Source organism: Cyphomyrmex costatus, unplaced genomic scaffold (genome assembly GCF_001594065.2).
Source record: "Cyphomyrmex costatus isolate MS0001 unplaced genomic scaffold, Ccosl1.0 scaffold191, whole genome shotgun sequence".
NCBI lineage: Eukaryota > Metazoa > Arthropoda > Insecta > Hymenoptera > Formicidae > Cyphomyrmex > Cyphomyrmex costatus.
Genome location: NW_017275943.1, coordinates 9,281 through 27,363, shown reverse-complemented (window position 1 = coordinate 27,363; position 18,083 = coordinate 9,281). Strand labels below are relative to the sequence as shown.

The following is an 18,083-nucleotide window of genomic DNA, read 5'->3' as shown; positions in this document are numbered from 1 at the left end:
TAACGAACCACTAATCGTCTATTAGTCAGCCATTTTTAGTACCAATGAATGAATGTCATGATTGACTGACAGTTACGCCAATCAGGACGCTTAAGATCGGTTGCGCTTCTCTGATATCTAGGACTTTAATCCATGTATGACTGTGTTATATTGTGTACAGGGTGTATTTCAATATTAAAAATACAAAGAATTTATAGTTTGAGAAGATAATACAAAAGAAGAATGTATATGAATTGAATAAATTTGTGTATATAGAATAGTAGAATACACATCACTGATTCGGAATCATGCATAGGAGCATAACTTAAAGAAATAAATGTTGTTTATCAATATAGCTGTTTAGTAGTCATCTATACCGTTTTTCTGAAAATTACGAATGATTTAACATGTTTGATCTATTTTAAGGACATTGTATGTATGAAGATAGTTATACAGAATACCCCCACCATCTCCGATTTTGATAAAATTAGCTTCATTCGACGCGCTTTTGCATAAAACGAAAGAATCTGACCGAAATAAGTGTCTCTCAATATAAATACATATATATGTTATTGAACATGTACGGCCTATACTTATATTTCAAGGACATATACATATATACATGTCCTTGAAATAGACCATATATGTACATATAATACTTATCCTTGTCGCTCTGCCCTGCTCCTAACCTGAATGGTCGTCAACTTTAACGCTTAATATCTCGGTTCACAGGGCAGAGCGACACTTATTTCTGTCAGATTCTTTCGTTCTATGCAAAAACGCATCGAATAAGCAGAATTTTATCGAAATCGGAGATAGTGAGGATATTTTATATAATTACCGGAATGAAAAGTAAATGAACCTATTGGGATGTAAACGCTCTATCCTGATGATCCCTTTTTATGCCTTCTCATTCTTTCTCATGGATTCATCTCATTCTCTGGATACATCTCCTTCATCTTTGTGTATGAAGTATTTGTATTCCGTGTTTAAAGTTTAAAAGTCCTCAAAAGTAACCATTCTTATAAAACGATAATTATTATGTTAAATATAATATATTTACCAATTATAGCTATCAGATGATATTGCTGAGGTGAAATTATATTGAAAAACACTTTTATCTCATTTTATACATCCGTGTCCCTATAATAATCCATACGTAAATATGTATATGTCCTCATAATGACCCATTGCTTATTATTATATACATGTCCTCGAAATAAACCATACATGTAAAATCGTGCATATATATGGGAAAAACGCTATAATTGATTGCTATACATAGCTATTCTGAAATAACACATACTGCTTTCAAATATATAGTTATATATAAGTGTCCTCAAAATGTACCAAAGCCATATATATATACCTATACTTATACCTATACTTATACTGTACGTATATATGTATTGAGTTTTAGGTATGTATGTATTGAGTTTTATGTATGTATGTATTGACTGTATACTTATATTTTACTCTTACTTGTACTTATACCTATATTTATACTTATACTTGTACCTATACTTATATTTTCATATGTATTGAGTTTTATATATGTATTGAGTGTTTTATATATGTTCTTTTATATATGTATTGAGTTTTATGTATGTATTGAATTTTTAAATGTATCTTTATACTTTTATTTTTACTCATACTTATATTTTACTTTTATATATGTATTGAGTTTTATATCAAGTTTTATATATGTATTTTATATTGAGTTTTATATTTTATATTTTAATACGTTTTTTAAATGTATCTTTATACTTCGCATTTATTGTATTCGCGTAATGTATGTATCTTATAGTACTTAATTCTTACGTATATTAAAAATAAGTACATGTATGTATGTGAAGGAATAAATAAAGAGTAATAATGATATTCTTATACCTTTATATATATTTTTTTATATAAATAAAAAAATTAATTTAAACGACATCGTTTTTATTTATCCATGAATTGTACGATCCATCGAATCCCAGCCACTTGACGTACACCTTGTCTCCTTTCTTACGCAGTACTTTCTCCACGAGATACAAGTCGGGATTAGCGATGCGACGCAACTCGTGCTCGTAGAATCCTCCAGCGACCGGTTTTCCACGGTAATCTTTCAGAAGATACGTCAACGGATTAGTTTTCTGTACTTTGACGACTCGAAACACCTTTGTGGTCCAATTTGGCGTGTAACCCTTCTCAAAGATCGTCTTGTACTTGCTCACGCGTACCGCGTCGCCTACTTTAAATTTTGCGGGACCAGCGATCTTTATCGCGCTGTACACCGTGTCCAAGAGTCTTTCGGCGCTAGCGGGAGTTACGTCAGAAGGTCGCATGCCGATGGTGTGATGCTTGCGCGTGTTGTAATCCGACACGAGACGCGGCAGCGTGTCGACCCACTTGTAATTGCCGTTGAGCGTAAACATCTTCCACATGTCGTTCTTAAGCGCGATTGAACCGCTCGACCACCGACACTTTCAACGTCGAATACGTGGAATAATGATTAATGTCGTGTTTTTTCAAGACTTTCTGCACATTGGCGTTGTAAAACTTCTTTCCCATATCCGTTTGCAGATTCTTCGGACATCTTCCGCTCTCTCGAATTATTTCAGCGATAGCGTCAGCGGTCTCGCTACCGCCCTTGCTCTTGAGCGACACGTCCCACGCATACTTGCTCAACACATCGATGACGGTGAGTATGTAGTGACGACCCCTGTTGTAACTCGAGTACGGTCGCATCTCAACGATGTCGGCCTGCCATAGATCGTCGTATCCCCGTACTATGACGCGTCTTCGTGGAAAATTTCTTCTCGCCGGAGCGTGCAATTCCTCGACGAGCCTGCGTCTCTCGGAGCTGACTCTTTTTTCTTTCATGATTCGTCATGAAAAAAAAAATATAACAATAATACTTTATTCGATGACACCAATCGACTGGCTCGTTTCGTCGATACGCGATTTAATTTATAATAAGACCGGCTTCGCGAAGTTCCTCGATGATCGACGGCATCTCGTTGCCGTGAGCGGTGTTGCCCGCTCGTTGCGAAGCGTCGAGCAACCGTAGACGATCCACCAACTCGTTGGGATCGTCCCAGTGCACGTACTCGATCGCGTTGTCGTTTAGCGTCATGGCGCGAAGTAACCCTTTTCCAAATTTTTTCATAGGTGTGACCAACGGCTTGATTATGTTCTTGTACTTGTATCCCCTGTTGACCAGTACTCGACCCTGCGAATGGTGCTTGTGCTTATGCGCGTTCGTCGCCTGCAGCATGCTCTTGTACTCGCGCATATCTTCTTCCGTGTGAAGCGTATCGTCGGGAAGTCTCTTGAAAATCAGCTCGTAAAGGCCGGGTGTACCGGCGTTACGTACGCCGTCGATAATTATGTTATCCGCGTCATCCACGTCGAAACGCTTATTGCCGAGCATTAGTCCGTCCTTGTCCAAGTAAGCGCCGTACACGCGATCCATACCGCTCTCATTGTGTCCTCGTAGGACAGGCTCAACATACTTTAGACTTAGCGGGCCCATATTAATTCGTGATTTCTCTCGGTTCTCCGACGAATGATTCTGATCGGGTATCGCGAGCGTCGCGTACGTCGTTTCGGAAACGTCGTCGAATGACTCCGACGGTTGGGTAGGTGCATGCGGTGTGGAGGTTATCGGCTCGAGCGTTTGATCGAATAAATGCGTGCGCGGAGTCACGAAGAAATCTCCCGCATCCTTCTCCTCCTCATCCTTCTTCTCCATTCTCTTGCGTTTAGGGGTAGCGTCACGCGACTCTGTCTTTATCGCGCGCACGATGGGACTACCGTCTGCGATCTGCAACGGTTCAACGATAGGCTCGAAACGCCTGTCCAGCGCAATGTCCTCGTCGATTCTACCGGTCTTCAGAGCGCGATGTTTCTTGCGGATCGACTCGCTCGTCCTCTCAATCTCCCTCGCGATTTTTTTACGCTCTCGCACGTTAAGCATGTTTGGCTCAGTCGAAGTACGGACGATGACTGACAGCGTGACGGTATCGCGAACTCGTTAAATCCTCTTCTATATCTCCCCTTTGTAAGCGCACTGTCCTTGTCTATTACTACAAATCCATATTTTTGTTGCCAACATTTGTAACACAACGCGCAAAATTCGTCGTACGACATGTCGGTATTCACATGATCTTTGTAAACGTGTTTCAAGTTGGTACTATCCTGCTTGAACAGGATTAGCAGATTCGCGTTGTCGCGTATCAGATGTTTAGGTATCCTCGCGTACGTCTGACAGAGATAAAAGCAGTCTACGTTCGCGTGGCGACCCATCGAAAAGTACTCTCGCACCGCGTTCTGTTTGTCACATGCCACGTCGTCGAAGATAAAGATAGAATTCGGTAGCGCCTCGTTCGGTGGAACGACAACGCTGTTGTTGGAGAACGTAAAGCAGCCGATTTCGTCGATGGACGTCAACAAATTTTCAAGATATCGATACTTTGGCTGTTGCAGCGATTTCGAGTAGACGTAGGTACACGTTTTCGAAACGTACGCTGTTGGGGCTCTCGAGCAAGCTTATCAGCACGTTCGTCTTACCGCAGTTTGACGGACTACAGACGATCGCGCGTATAGTATTCGGCAGCATTTGACCGTGCTTGCGCTTATTCGCGTCGTCCCGCATCGTTTGCAATTTCGCGTTACAATTCATGACGCGTATCGTCAGTGGAGACTGCACAAATTTCATACTCGCACTGTAAACTACCCGCAGTCCCCAACGCCTATTTATAGGCGCGCGAATCCGCGAATCGGGCAGTAGCAAAATGTATTTCACGCTGTATCATCGTTCTTCCGACATTCGAGAATTGAACGCTGAGCAGTTGCAGTATATACCGAAGATCGTACTGTTACAAGTGTGCGGCGATTATATCGATCACGTGTGGGACAAGCTTCCGGAACACGTAAAGACGGATTCGGAGGTACAACGACACTGTCGGTGTCTGAAGCATTACAATTTGCCGAGTCAGCAAACGCACATCGACGGTCCGCCGCATCTGATAAAGAATTGCGGCGAATGTCAACGAAGAGCTTGTTAAATCGGGCGATAAACGCGCTTCCTTTTGAGTTACATATTCCAGGCTACCAGTTTTGCGGCCCCGGCACTCGACTGAAGAAACAATTAGCCAGAGGCGACGCAGGTGTAAATCCACTGGACGCGACGTGTCGCGAGCACGACATCACGTATTCTCGGAGCAACGATCTCACCGATAGACACGCGGCGGACGAGGTACTCGCCGAGGAGGCGCGAAAACGCGTTACCGCGAGAGATTCGGCTCTGGGTGAGAGCCGCCGCTGCTGCTATCTGGACAGCGATGAAAGCCAAGACCAAGATCGGCATGGGCATGAAGAAGAAGAAGACGACGAAAAAACGGATTCTTCCGACCGCGAAACGAGGCGGCATGTTGTCGATTCTGCCAATGTTGGGCGCCCTCGCATCTCTGATCGGCGGAACGGCCGACGTGGCGAAAGCGGTAAACGACAGCAAAGCCGCGCGGCGTCAGCTCGAGGAGCTGCAACGTCACGATCGCGCGATGGAACAGGGACGCGGACTGTATCTCGCTCCGTACAGATACGGACGCGGGCTGTATCTCGGTCCATACAAACGCGGACAGGGTATGAAAAAAAAAAAAAAAACGTCGAAGAAACGATAAAAATGCCCACGGGCGCAACCACCAACGTGCAACTGCTACAACTTGCAAAACGTATGCGCGTACCGTACTTTAGAGGAGTTTTCATGCGTAACGCGTTACCGAAACGAAAGCGGTATCGTGAATCTGGACGATATGACAGGCTCCGGTACTCACTGGGTAGCGTACGCGAAGAGGAACAATCGCGTCGTGTACTTTGACAGTTTCGGCAATCTGCGACCGCCCGAGGAACTCGTGCGATATTTCGGCGTTACGACTACGATAGAGTACGTCCTATCAGACGTACGATCAGAACTTTTGCGGACAGATGTGTCTGCAGTTTCTACAAACGGTCGAATTTTAAAAAGCTCGACGAGGCGTCGTGTGATTTCAGTGCTCGTCGAACCATCATGTCGTTGACACTTACGCTAAGCGGGAAGAACAGCGTTCTCGCGGCAAGCTACTTTCCCGCGATAGACTTGAGCGACGACGACTACGAGCTCGGTCTTACGATTTTCGAGACCTATTACACGATACCGAACGTGAACGATTCGAACAATAAATTTCATTTTGGAAACGATGACGAGGAAATTACGATCCCCAAGGGTTCGTACGAACTACAAGCCATAAACGAATTTCTGAAACGCGCGATTTCGCGGAAACGTCCGCAAAGCGACATGCTCGATATCGTTGATATAGTGCGTGGAGACGTACCTCCCGATGACAACGACGACAACTTGCATGGAGAGTATCCGATAGCGCTCCGCGCAAACTACAACACGATGAAGTGCAATATTATATGCGCCTTCAGAATAAACTTTGACAAACCTAACAGTATCGGATCGCTGCTGGGATTCTCATCGAAGCGTATATTACGACCGCGAAAATGGCACGAGTCGGACGTGTCAGTCAACATAATGAACGTAAACGTTATCCGCGTAGAGTGTAACGTAACCACCGGCGCGTACAGCAACGGTAACAGCGCGCACACGATACACGAATTTTCGCCTCAAGTGCTACCGGGATATAAGATATCGGAAAGGCCGACACAGATCATTTATCTTTCGATCATCGCACGGAGCATTACGAATCTAACGATACGCATCGTCGATCAAAACGGGCGGTTGCTCGATTTTCGCGGAGAAGAGATCACCGTCAGATTGCATGTGCGACAGCGACAGCGATAACGCGCGCGCGCGTGAGATGCTCGTGTTGAACCAGCAGATAGATAACGTATCCTTCGCAAAGCCATCGCCGCTCGACAGTACTCGCTCATCCGAACGCATCGAAAAGAAGAACAAGAGGCTCAGTGCATCGAACGTTGAGTTTTTAAAATTTCTGGGATTCGTGGTGCGCAACTTTTGAAAAAGATGACCGACATTCTAAACGTCAAGGACGAGTCAGTCTTCGACGATCGCATCGTCAAGATCGAGACTCACACGTACAACCCGTTCGTCAACACGACGTTTGGACACAGCGATGAGATACGAATACCAATACAATAACAAGATCTGTACACGCTGCCGTATGAAAGTTTTCTGTACATCGAAGGAAAATTGACAAAGAATGCAGTGGTACCGAACGCCGACGTGACACTGGGAAATAATTGCGTCGCTTTCATGTTCGATGAGATTCGCTACGAACTCAAAGGTGTGGAGATTGATCGCAACAGAAACGTGGGCGTAACTAGCACGCTCAAAAACTACGTGATCATCCGACAAAAGCGTGATTCTGCGAAACGCTGGCTGGGATCCGCAGACTGAGAATGATGGATACTTTAATTTCTGCGTACCGCTCAACGTACTACTGGGATTCTGCGAGGATTACAGACGCGTGGTGATCAACGCTCGTCACGGGTTGATTCTGATACGATCGCGCAACGATGTGAATTGTCTGTTGGGAAATTGGACGGTGGAGCCGAAGCTTGAACTGTTCAAGATCCAATGGCGAATGCCGCACGTGGTATTGAGCGAGATAAATAAGTTGTCGATGCAACGGGCCTTGGGGAGTGGACGATACCTGAGCATGCCTTTTCGCTCGTGGGATCTGTACGAGTACCCGTTTTTACCGAATACGACGAAACATTCCTGGGCTATGAAAACTGCGACTCAGCTGGAAAAACCGCGATACGTCATCTTTGTTCTGCAAACGGATCGAAAGAAGATGGCCGAGGATACGAGCCGATTCGACGACTGTAAATTGACCAACGTGAAACTCTACCTGAACTCGGAATGTTATCCGTACGACGACTTGAATCTGGATTTCACTAAAAACAAATGGGCGATTCTGTACGACATGTACTCGCGTTTCTGCAAGGGCTACTACGGATACGAGTATCTCGAACCGAATATCACCGTTACGACTTTTTTACGAAACGGTCCGTTCGTAATCATCGATTGCTCTCGACAGAACGAATCGGTCAAGAGCGCGACCGTGGACGTGCGAATGGAATTTGTGTGCAAGGAGAACGTACCCGCGAATACTACCGCGTACTGTCTCATCATACACGATCGCGTGGTCGAGTATAACCCGCTGACCAACGTTGTGCGCAAAATCATCTAAGCGCGCGATATAAAAATCTACGATACGTCGACATCGTTCGCAGTCTTCTTCATCTCGATGACATGCGTGTACCGACGTTCGTGGATCTGCAAGGTTTCATCGTCAACGAGAGATTCATCGTGAAGGAAGTGACGGTACTGAAACACGGGACCGTACTCACGCACTACATTTTTACGAATCCCGTACCATGGAGATTTTTGACAAGATCCGACAGGTCTTGCGCTTCCTGGTTGATTGCCTATCACCATGTATTGCGATGGACGGACGGGACGACCTCGTACAGCGAGGCGAAACGCCTGATTACGAGTGCTGTACGCGAGGAGGAGGAGGATGCTGTGGTGTACGTCAAGGGACGTGAGAAACGAACGTGGCTGCGAGACTTGCTTCTGGACGAACGCGTGCACATCGAGACCCTGGATGCAGTTTACGAAGACATAAAATCTTTAGCCGATATAGATGCCACTGATACTATGCGATGTGGACATCACGCTAACAATTGCGCTTTACAAAATGTATTCAAAATATATAATTGGTGGTTGCAAAGAAATTTTATAAAATAAAAATTATGTAACGTATTTACCGTGTGTTTTCTCTTTTCCTATATATGTACTTACAAGTAACACTATGGAACTGCAATACGCCGATTTTTATGAAACTGTGCATACAAGTAGTTCTTCGAACACTATTTGACAGGCAATTTTTCGTTTTTCCCCAAAAACGAATTTTAGGGTGGAAATCACCCCTACATTTTTTAGGGGTGGACATACAGGGGTATTTTACAGACCGTTTGTAGGATTTCTATGAAATTTGTTATCTGAGGGTTTTTGAGGTCGCTGATTACGAATTTGAAATCAGTTTTTAAAAATTTAAAATGGCGGATCCAATATGGCGGTCGGATTTTAAATTATTTTAAGGATTTCTATCAAACATGATATCTAAGGATTTTCGTGGTCGCTGATTACGAATCTGAAGTCTATTTTTGAAAATTCAAAATGGCGGATACAATTTGCGGTTGGGTTTTTATTTTTTATCAGATTTATTAGAGTCCCCTTACCTCTCACAATATCGGGAGGTTTTTGATGTTAGTCCCCTTATCTCTCACATGTCTTTATCCATTATGAAATTTGTGCAATAATGTGGTGGGTTAGCATCTGTAATTGCAAAAAAGTGTTGCATGCACATTGATGCTGTACACCACGCACATCTAACTATTCCTACGTTATTGCAAAATGAGCAGGTACTGTCGCATTCTCTTAAGCAAAAATGTGCAGGAGTTTCACATTTTTCCGGTTTATCAGTTAAATTTTGGCGCTTTCTGCCAAGGACGCAAGGTCGCGGCAGTTGCGCGACCAAGTCGTCAATTGTTTTTACTGATTCTAAACATAAACTATTCTGACGCGCTTGGATATTTGTTTATGTCGTGCGTTGCTGTTTTGTGCCTATCGAGATCAGTGGAAAGTTCTTGAGTTCCGATGAACCACTCGACCGTGACGGACGCGTTTCGATTCGGGTGCTTTCCATTGTATGTTTGTATGTGTTGCCGACTGTGCATTGTATCACACAGATGCGTGTCCGCGGATGAGTTCGTCTTGATTGTTCGTCATTTTGCACTTTTCGACGATTAGGGCTCTTATGACGTGCGTTATTGCAATGTGGTCATATTATGAATATAATAATGTAAGTATATCAATGTAAGTATAAATACTGATTCTACAATGAGTCGGTAGATGGAAGCTTGGTTCAAACGTGTTAATGAAAAGTAATGAACATGTATATTAAATTCAAAGTAATAAAAATAATGAACATGTATATTAAATTCAATAAAAACATATACATTAAAAGTAATACATATGTTAATAAAATTTAAGACATCAATAAATAAATATTCATATACAGCATTCATTACTTTTCATTAACACGTTTGAACCAAGCTTCCTTTACATGTTCATTAAAAGTTATTAAGAAATTTCTAACAACAGTGTATGTTAAAATACAAACCTTCGAACTGCAACTTTAGTACCTTGCAGACGGAAAGAAAAGTACAATGCAGGACACGCGGATTTATGAAAATAGTTAAAACTTTATAAACGGAAAAGCTTTTATGTTTGACTATTATATAACATGTAATTATCCTATATGAAATTTTTTTATAGTCCTGTTAATTACACTATAATGAAAACTGACAAAAAAACGGACAGAAGGAAACTAAATTGATAGTGAAGACTGTTTTGCATTAAAAAATATTTTTATCATTTAAAAATAACTTTTTATATATTCATTAAAATAAATTTGGCACTTTTCCGTTTATAAAGTTTTAACTATTTTCATAAATCCGCGTGTCCTGCATTGTACTTTTCCTTCCGTCTGCAAGGTACTGAAGTTGCAGTTCGAAGGTTTGTATTTTAACATATATATATGTGATTTGTAAAAAACATTGCATTCTTTTGCTTGAGTTTTTTCATACTTTAACTCATTTCTTCTCTAATTCGTTTCATAGTTTTTCATTTCGAGTACTTTTCAGAACTCGAATTAGTTTCCTTTTTCAAGTCATTTTCTTTTCAGTTGTCAAGAGTAGGTAAAAAATTTCATTACAAGATATTTAAAGACAAGTAACCTTCATTAAGAAAATGTCGATGAATCCTAAAAACATTATTCTTTTATTACAAAAATGTTTTGACCGTTCTGAATACGAAGTAGTATCAGTAATAACAGATGAGGAAAAATCATTTGCAGCTCATTTAGAAACTTTGATAAAAGAATCTATTGATACACAAATGTTTTTTGAGAGCTTTGATAGCTTAAGCTTCAATGACAATAGTGTCAATCCTGACCCAAACAGCACGAAGTCGACTATTAGTAGACTGTCAGTCGGCAGACAAAGTCTAAAGTCGACTTTAAAGTCAGACTGAATGCCAACTTGTAGCCGACTAATAGTTGACAAATGTCTCGACTATAGTCGGCTGTAAGTCAGCCATGTCAGTCGACTTTAAGTCAACTTTATACTGACTATAAGTCGACAATTTTAACTAGGTTAGGGCGGCTAGGTCGACTTTTAGCCGACAATAAGTCGACTTTCAGCCAATTTGTATATGCCAGCATTGAATAGGTTATGACAACCATGTCGAATTTTAGTCGACAATAAGTCGACTATTAGTCAAACTTATAAGTCGATTTATTGTCGACTTTTAGGTCGATATTTATAATTAATTATTATTTGAATAATCATATAGTTTCATAAATCTGAGATTATTCATCATTTTATATTCAATTTGCACAAAGATAATCATGTATAAAATTCATATTCAATAACAGTTCAAAAATAGTTGAATAATCATCTTCGAATATCCTTGTAAAAATTGAACATATATATATTAATTGGCGAATAATCACAGATTTATGAAACTGTAATAATTATTCAAATAATCATTACAGTACAACTATAAATAACAATACATTACAACCATAAATATCGGCCTTAATCAATTTATTATCTATATGTATATTATTTATTACTGATTTTAAAAACAATACAAAAAATTTAAGCAAATACAAAGGCTATTAAGAGTCAACGCTGTTAGCAGTGCGCAAAAACACAATCTTAAAATCTATAACATAGATACCATGTCGAACGTTTCGATCCTTCGTTTCGGATCATCATCAGCGACAATACAATATAAATTTAAAAATTACTCAGAGTTGCAAACAATGATGTTGTCCCGCAGTATGTAATATACAACCAATCTGAGGCAAGACTATCACTTCTTCACGTGAAAGTATGTACATTAGTACGAATAATTGAGTATGTCTGAAGTTGGTCGACAAAAGACATAAAATCAATTATATCACAGAAATCGCATTGATCAAATTTCATCGTCAATATGTCTGTATATGACGATGTACAACGATATAATCTATTATATCGTTGTACATCGTCATATACAGACATATTGACGATGAAATTTGATCAATGCGATTTCTGTGATATAATTGATTTTATGTCTTTTGTCGACCAACTTGAGACATACTCAATTATTCGTACTAATGTACATACTTTCACGTGAAGAAGTGATAGTCTTGCCTCAGATTGGTTGTATATTACATACTGCGGGACAACATCATTGTTTGCAACTCTGAGTAATTTTTAAATTTATATTGTATTGTCGCTGATGATGATCCGAAACGAAGGATCGAAACGTTCGACATGGTATCTATGTTATAGATTTTAAGATTGTGTTTTTGCGCACTGCTAACAGCGTTGACTCTTAATAGCCTTTGTATTTGCTTAAATTTTTTGTATTGTTTTTGAAACATATAAGAGTCTATAATTCAATTATATTATTAAATTATTAATTTTTTATTACTGATTTTGTTTTAAATGACATTTATCAAAAACTTAATATCAATTTTATTTTACTTAAAATGTGTATTATAACAATAAATATATATATATATATATATACATATATATACATTCTTATACATTAAATTTGAAGTACCTATAATAAAAAAATTAGATACAGTTTTTGATAAATAATTATTAGAATTAAAATTCTAATAATAAACAGATTTTAGTAATAATAATAATATACAGATGAAGTTAAAATTTTATAATAGGTGTTATAATATAATAAAACATTAAATATATATATACACAACTATACATATATATATATTTCAAAATATAATTTTAATTAACATATAAAATCTTATATTAATAAAATTGAGTTAAGATAATGGTTTTTATTTTTTTAACATTAATGCTCTCATTCTATCGCCGGATCTTCGCAACCATTCCTGCATGCTCGCTTCTATTTCGGACACTGTAGTATTATCTTTCTTCAAGACAACGGCTACAAATCGAATCATGAACGAATCTATATAATAGTATTAGACATATAGTATAGACAATAGTATAACATTGTGCAACAAGTGCGAGAAGTTAACATTCGCACGTATCGCACATACTAATATTTTTCATTACACATGCGTCGAAAGTGGCTCTACTTACCCAGTATCTGAGAATGGATTGACATGAATTAAAATGGATTTAGATTGTCAGAAATACGGATTCATGAAAGTTAAAATGAATTACTTTTCAATCCGAATATATTTTTATTCATTTATAGGTATTGCATGGAGCATATCTGTATACCTTTGAATCTAAAAATAATATCAGCTTTTTCAGTGCGTTTGTGACCACAGTGAATACTGTATAATTCAAAATTTTGAATAGAAAACGCAGTTTTTCAATCAAGTTGTATCTAATTGAATCTAATTGAATCCAATTGAATCCAAAAAAAAATTTTCGCTGTTTAAAATACGGATTCGAATAGACAAAATGTCCAATCCATTCTCGGATGCTGAGTATATTTCCCACGGTGCAACGGGTGGCCGCTTCCCGCACCGTGCAAAAAGGAGCCACTTTCGACGCATATATAATGGAAAGCCGATTTTTCATGTGCAGCACGCTGCGGCAGCAAAATGTCATGTGATACAAATTTTCGAGAACTGATTGGAAGTGCGTCACAGTGCGTCACCTTACAAAAAATTTTTAACCAATAATAACATTTTGCTGCCGCAGCGTGCTGCACATGAAAAATCAGCTTAAAGAAAATATGTTATACAAATTTTGGACATAAAATAGCCCAGCTACAGTAAATATTGAAAATGGTTCCTAAAAATTATAAAAACTGAATATATTGTCACACAATGGTCGCGTTCAGCAGACTCAACTGTTGCGGAGCGGATCCGTGAACGCTCACTGCTATTAGATGATCTAAAAGAATATACCAATAGTAGTGAGCGCTCACGGATCCGCTCCGCAACAGTTGAGTCTGCTGAACGTGACCAATGTGACATAAGCTACATTCGATAACCCATATGGCAATTAATTGGTTAATTTAACTTTCTCTAGACTAACTTGTTTTCACTGCTTCACAGTAAAACCTGATATACAATGTGCTATTTGATTCCTGTTTCTTGCTTTTAACCTTTTGCTATTTTACCTTTCATCCTGTTTATTCGTTTCTCGTCATACGAGATAAAAATTACCTAGTTTCGAAAAATATACATGACAAGAAGCACAATTGTTGATGAACAGTCACGAAGAAACAAAAATGGTAGGGATTAAAACCACGAAACAGGAAGCAAAGAGTACATTGTAGGTCAGGTTTAAAAATATGGCTCTTCAAAAGATTTTCGAAATCAAAACACTTTGAAAAAATTCTAGCATATTCTTTTAAATTTTTAGATATGATTATACCAAAATCTGTGTCTTTGTAAAACATATGTTCCTGTCTTAATTCTGGAACGAATTTTCCTGTATAAAGATCAGCTTTGATCAGAATATGCATTTACATTTTACATTAATAAGCATTTCACCCTGTATAAGGGTGCTGTCCCATGATACGGAAATTACACCGGAACGGAACAGTGAGACCAATCAGATCTCTGCAATCATTACTCTACTTTCCTTTCTGCGATTGTGATTGGTCTCACTGTTCCGTTCCGGTGTAATTTCCGTATCATAGGACAGCACCCTTAAGTGCTTTCACCTATTCACTTATAGCGTTTGTCATTGGCGAAGCTAGTGCGCACTCAGTGCACATTAAAGCCGTTATACATTACTCTAATCTGAATGGTAGAGTAAGATTGAAAATGATAAAATGCCTACTGTATATTTTATCAAATAACACAATAAAATGTATTGAAGATTTCGCAATTTAATTCATTTCTATATTTTTATTAAACATAGGTATATTCTCTACGTCGATGGCTGCGTTCGGAAACATCACCCGAGTACCCCCGTGTATCGTCTTATCCTTGTTGTTCACCCATGTTAAACGAGGATAAGACGATATACTGGGGCACTCGGGTGATATTTCCGAACGCAGCCGATTTGTGTACAACGGAATGAAACTGCACTGAGTGCGCACTAGCTGTACCAATGAAAAACGTTATTATATTCACAGTTCAGAAAAAGAATTCTTTTTACATCTGAAAATGAATACATTATTGGCGACATATGACTGATTTCTTTTTTTAATTTTCCGTATTATCTGGGACTTTTCTACATTTTGTTTTCAAATGTGAAAAAGAATTATGCTTTACAGAAATGCAGGCAAAATTCATTCAACGATAAACAAGAAAAATAATAAACTGGAAGATGTAAATAGTTAGGCGACATTTTGTATGTACTTTGTTTTTTACGATCTGAAAATTTTTTAAATCGTAAAAAAACAATAGACACGTGGTTAATGACTTTAACTAATTACATGAATAGTAAATTCACTACAAAATAATATAAATAAAAGAGAAGAGACATCTCACGTCTGATTATATTACAGCATAATACTTGTCGAAAAGCAATCTGTTCCTTATTTAACATTTGTCCCAAACAGAACAAATGTTAAATGAGGTTTTTATACCAATTATTGCGTCAGATAATTTGGACTTCTTCATTGCTAATTTTTTTTTTTGTCCAGTCCAGGTGTATCCTAGCGCAACTTCGTATCCAATAGTGTGAGACATGATGTTTCTAACAACTTTTGATACGGATTCTCCGCCTAATGTAGACATTTTTTCCATCTGTAACAAATGAATATTTATAAAATTTGTACGCGGGCGTGCGTGCGTGCGTGCGCGCGCGCGCGCGCGTGGTGTGTGTGTACACGCGTATACGCTTGCGTGCAATGTAATGTATTATTGGTTTAATTGTTTTTGATTATTTAATATAATAAATTTTATTTCATTTCTATAAAATTAATTAAAGCTGTCAACGTGACATCATTATTCAAGGCCATAAGTCTTTCAATTTGCAAATAATAAAATATATACTTACAAATTGCTTCCGAACATTTACATCCTCCAGTTGTATATTAAAGTTATTAATTTGCTGTACACTAGTGAGGGGAAAATTCGGCAGCAGAGATAAATCCACCTCTTGCACAACATTTACATTTTCTTTTTCGAGAGAATGAATAATCCTATTGAGCTTGCGCTCAATTATCGCAAATTTTGCAAAATATATTCGCTGACATTTTCCTATACCATAAAAAAGTACACAATTAAAAATAAAAACTGAAAAAATAAACGTGAAACGAACTTAAAATTGAATTTATTTATTGAATTCAATTAATTATTAATTATTATTACATCTAGTAGTAGTCAATAAATAAAACAAAATTTACCACAACAAAATGTGTGTTCCAGCTCCATCCCAGCTTCGTTTCCTAAATTTTCATTATCCTGTAATTGTAATCCATGTGTGCTTGTGGATGGCAGATTTGTTATATTTGTTGGCTTAGCTAAACCGTGAAAACAATTGTAAGAAATATATTGTTAATATTAACATTAGCCAATAATTTTATTACATTAGGACTTCTAAATAATCGACGACCATAGAATCGTGACATCAATTAGAGCGAAAAATAACACGTTGAAGTTAATTGCATTTGTAAAAAAAAAAGATTTAATGTAAATAATGAGATTATTTTAAAACAATTGTAAAAATGGGCCAATTCTACCCTTTCCCTCTAAGAATCAACAAATTATAGTCATAAAAACACGTGAAGTGAAGCTTATTTAGGAAGAAAAATGCACGGCTGTTGAAAATAGTGAAAAGTATGTGTTACGTCCGGGGGACTCCACGAATCTTTTCTTTCGTAGAAAAACTAGAAATATAATAAGGATTAACTAAATAAGGAGTACGAAGAAACTTAAACAAATAATATCGTTTCTTCCTGCTTCTTATTTCTAATTTGAAGATCAATGAGTGAGCGTCGACAAACAATTATTAAATAATTAAAAAAAAGGGAATTTGTCTTGACCGACGAATTCAGATGATAAGCCACGTCGCGAGATCAAAAGGTCAACCGGCACTCATGGATCTTATAGAAAAACATCTTCGGGTTAATAGAGTTCAACGCTACACGCGCGTTTCCAGGACCAATGAAAATTCGACACATTTGACCCAAATTTTTCCATTTCCCGGAAGTCAATCCCGATCAAAGTCCAAAGTCCGATTACACAAAGAAGGGCATATCGCCCTCCGCAAGTATAAATATGAAGCCGCGAGACTACGAAACTTCACTTCCTTAATTCTAATAGTGCGGGTCAGATCCTCGACAGTTCCGATATTACATTTAAAACCGGTCTCAATAAAGCTTTCACTCCCAGTAATTCGCGTGTGACACATATAAAATTTCGAAGTTCCCGTGAAAAGGGCAGCGACTACATCCGACCAGTCCGGGACCTTGCTCCATCACAGGCCCCGACCTTCAGGGACTCCGCCACCAATCTATCAACACCTCATTCATCCCAAAAGTAAGAAGTCAATTTTTTTTGTTCTATTATTATTATTTGACCATCTGCTATCTCTCTCTCTCTCTTGTCCTTCCTTCTTCATGCATAATTTTCTCTTTTCCCTTATTTTCCGAATTGCTTCAGCGTCTAACGCCTCAAGCGATTCTCTCTTTTCTTTTAGTTTCCGAATTGCTTAGCGTTTGACGCCTCAAGCGATTTTCTTTCCTTATTCTTTATTTTCCGAATTGCTTAGCGTCTAACGCCTCAAGCGATTCTCTCCTTTCTTTTCTGAATTGCTTAGTGTCTGACGCCTCAAGCGATTTACTTTCCTTACTTGTTATTTCCCGAATTGCTTCAGCGTCTAACGCCTCAAGCGATTCTCTCTTTTCTTTTAGTTTCCGAATTGCTTAGCGTTTGACGCCTCAAGCGATTTTCTTTCCTTACTCTTTATTTTCCGAATTGCTTAGCGTCTAACGCCTCAAGCGATTCTCTCTTTTCTTTTCTGAATTGCTTAGTGTCTGACGCCTCAAGCGATTTACTTTCCTTACTCGTTATTTTCCGAATTGCTTCAGCGTCTAACGCCTCAAGCGATTC

The 18,083-nt window shown here is 38.7% G+C and overlaps 2 protein-coding genes across 2 annotated transcripts; one reads left to right on the top strand and one right to left on the bottom strand.

Moving 5' to 3' along the window:
• Positions 1-2,415: 2,415 nt before the first annotated feature.
• LOC108772484 (uncharacterized) lies at positions 2,416-2,847 on the bottom strand. Its single transcript, XM_018538016.1, has one exon. It carries the CDS (start codon positions 2,845-2,847, stop codon positions 2,416-2,418), a length of 432 nt encoding a protein of 143 aa, XP_018393518.1.
• Positions 2,848-6,994: 4,147 nt separating this feature from the next.
• On the top strand, positions 6,995-8,186 carry LOC108772483 (uncharacterized). Its single transcript, XM_018538015.1, has 3 exons — positions 6,995-7,074; positions 7,159-7,306; positions 7,383-8,186. The coding sequence occupies exons 1-3, from the start codon at positions 6,995-6,997 to the stop codon at positions 8,184-8,186; spliced, it is 1,032 nt and encodes a 343-aa protein (XP_018393517.1).
• The last annotated feature ends 9,897 nt before the right edge of the window (positions 8,187-18,083 follow it).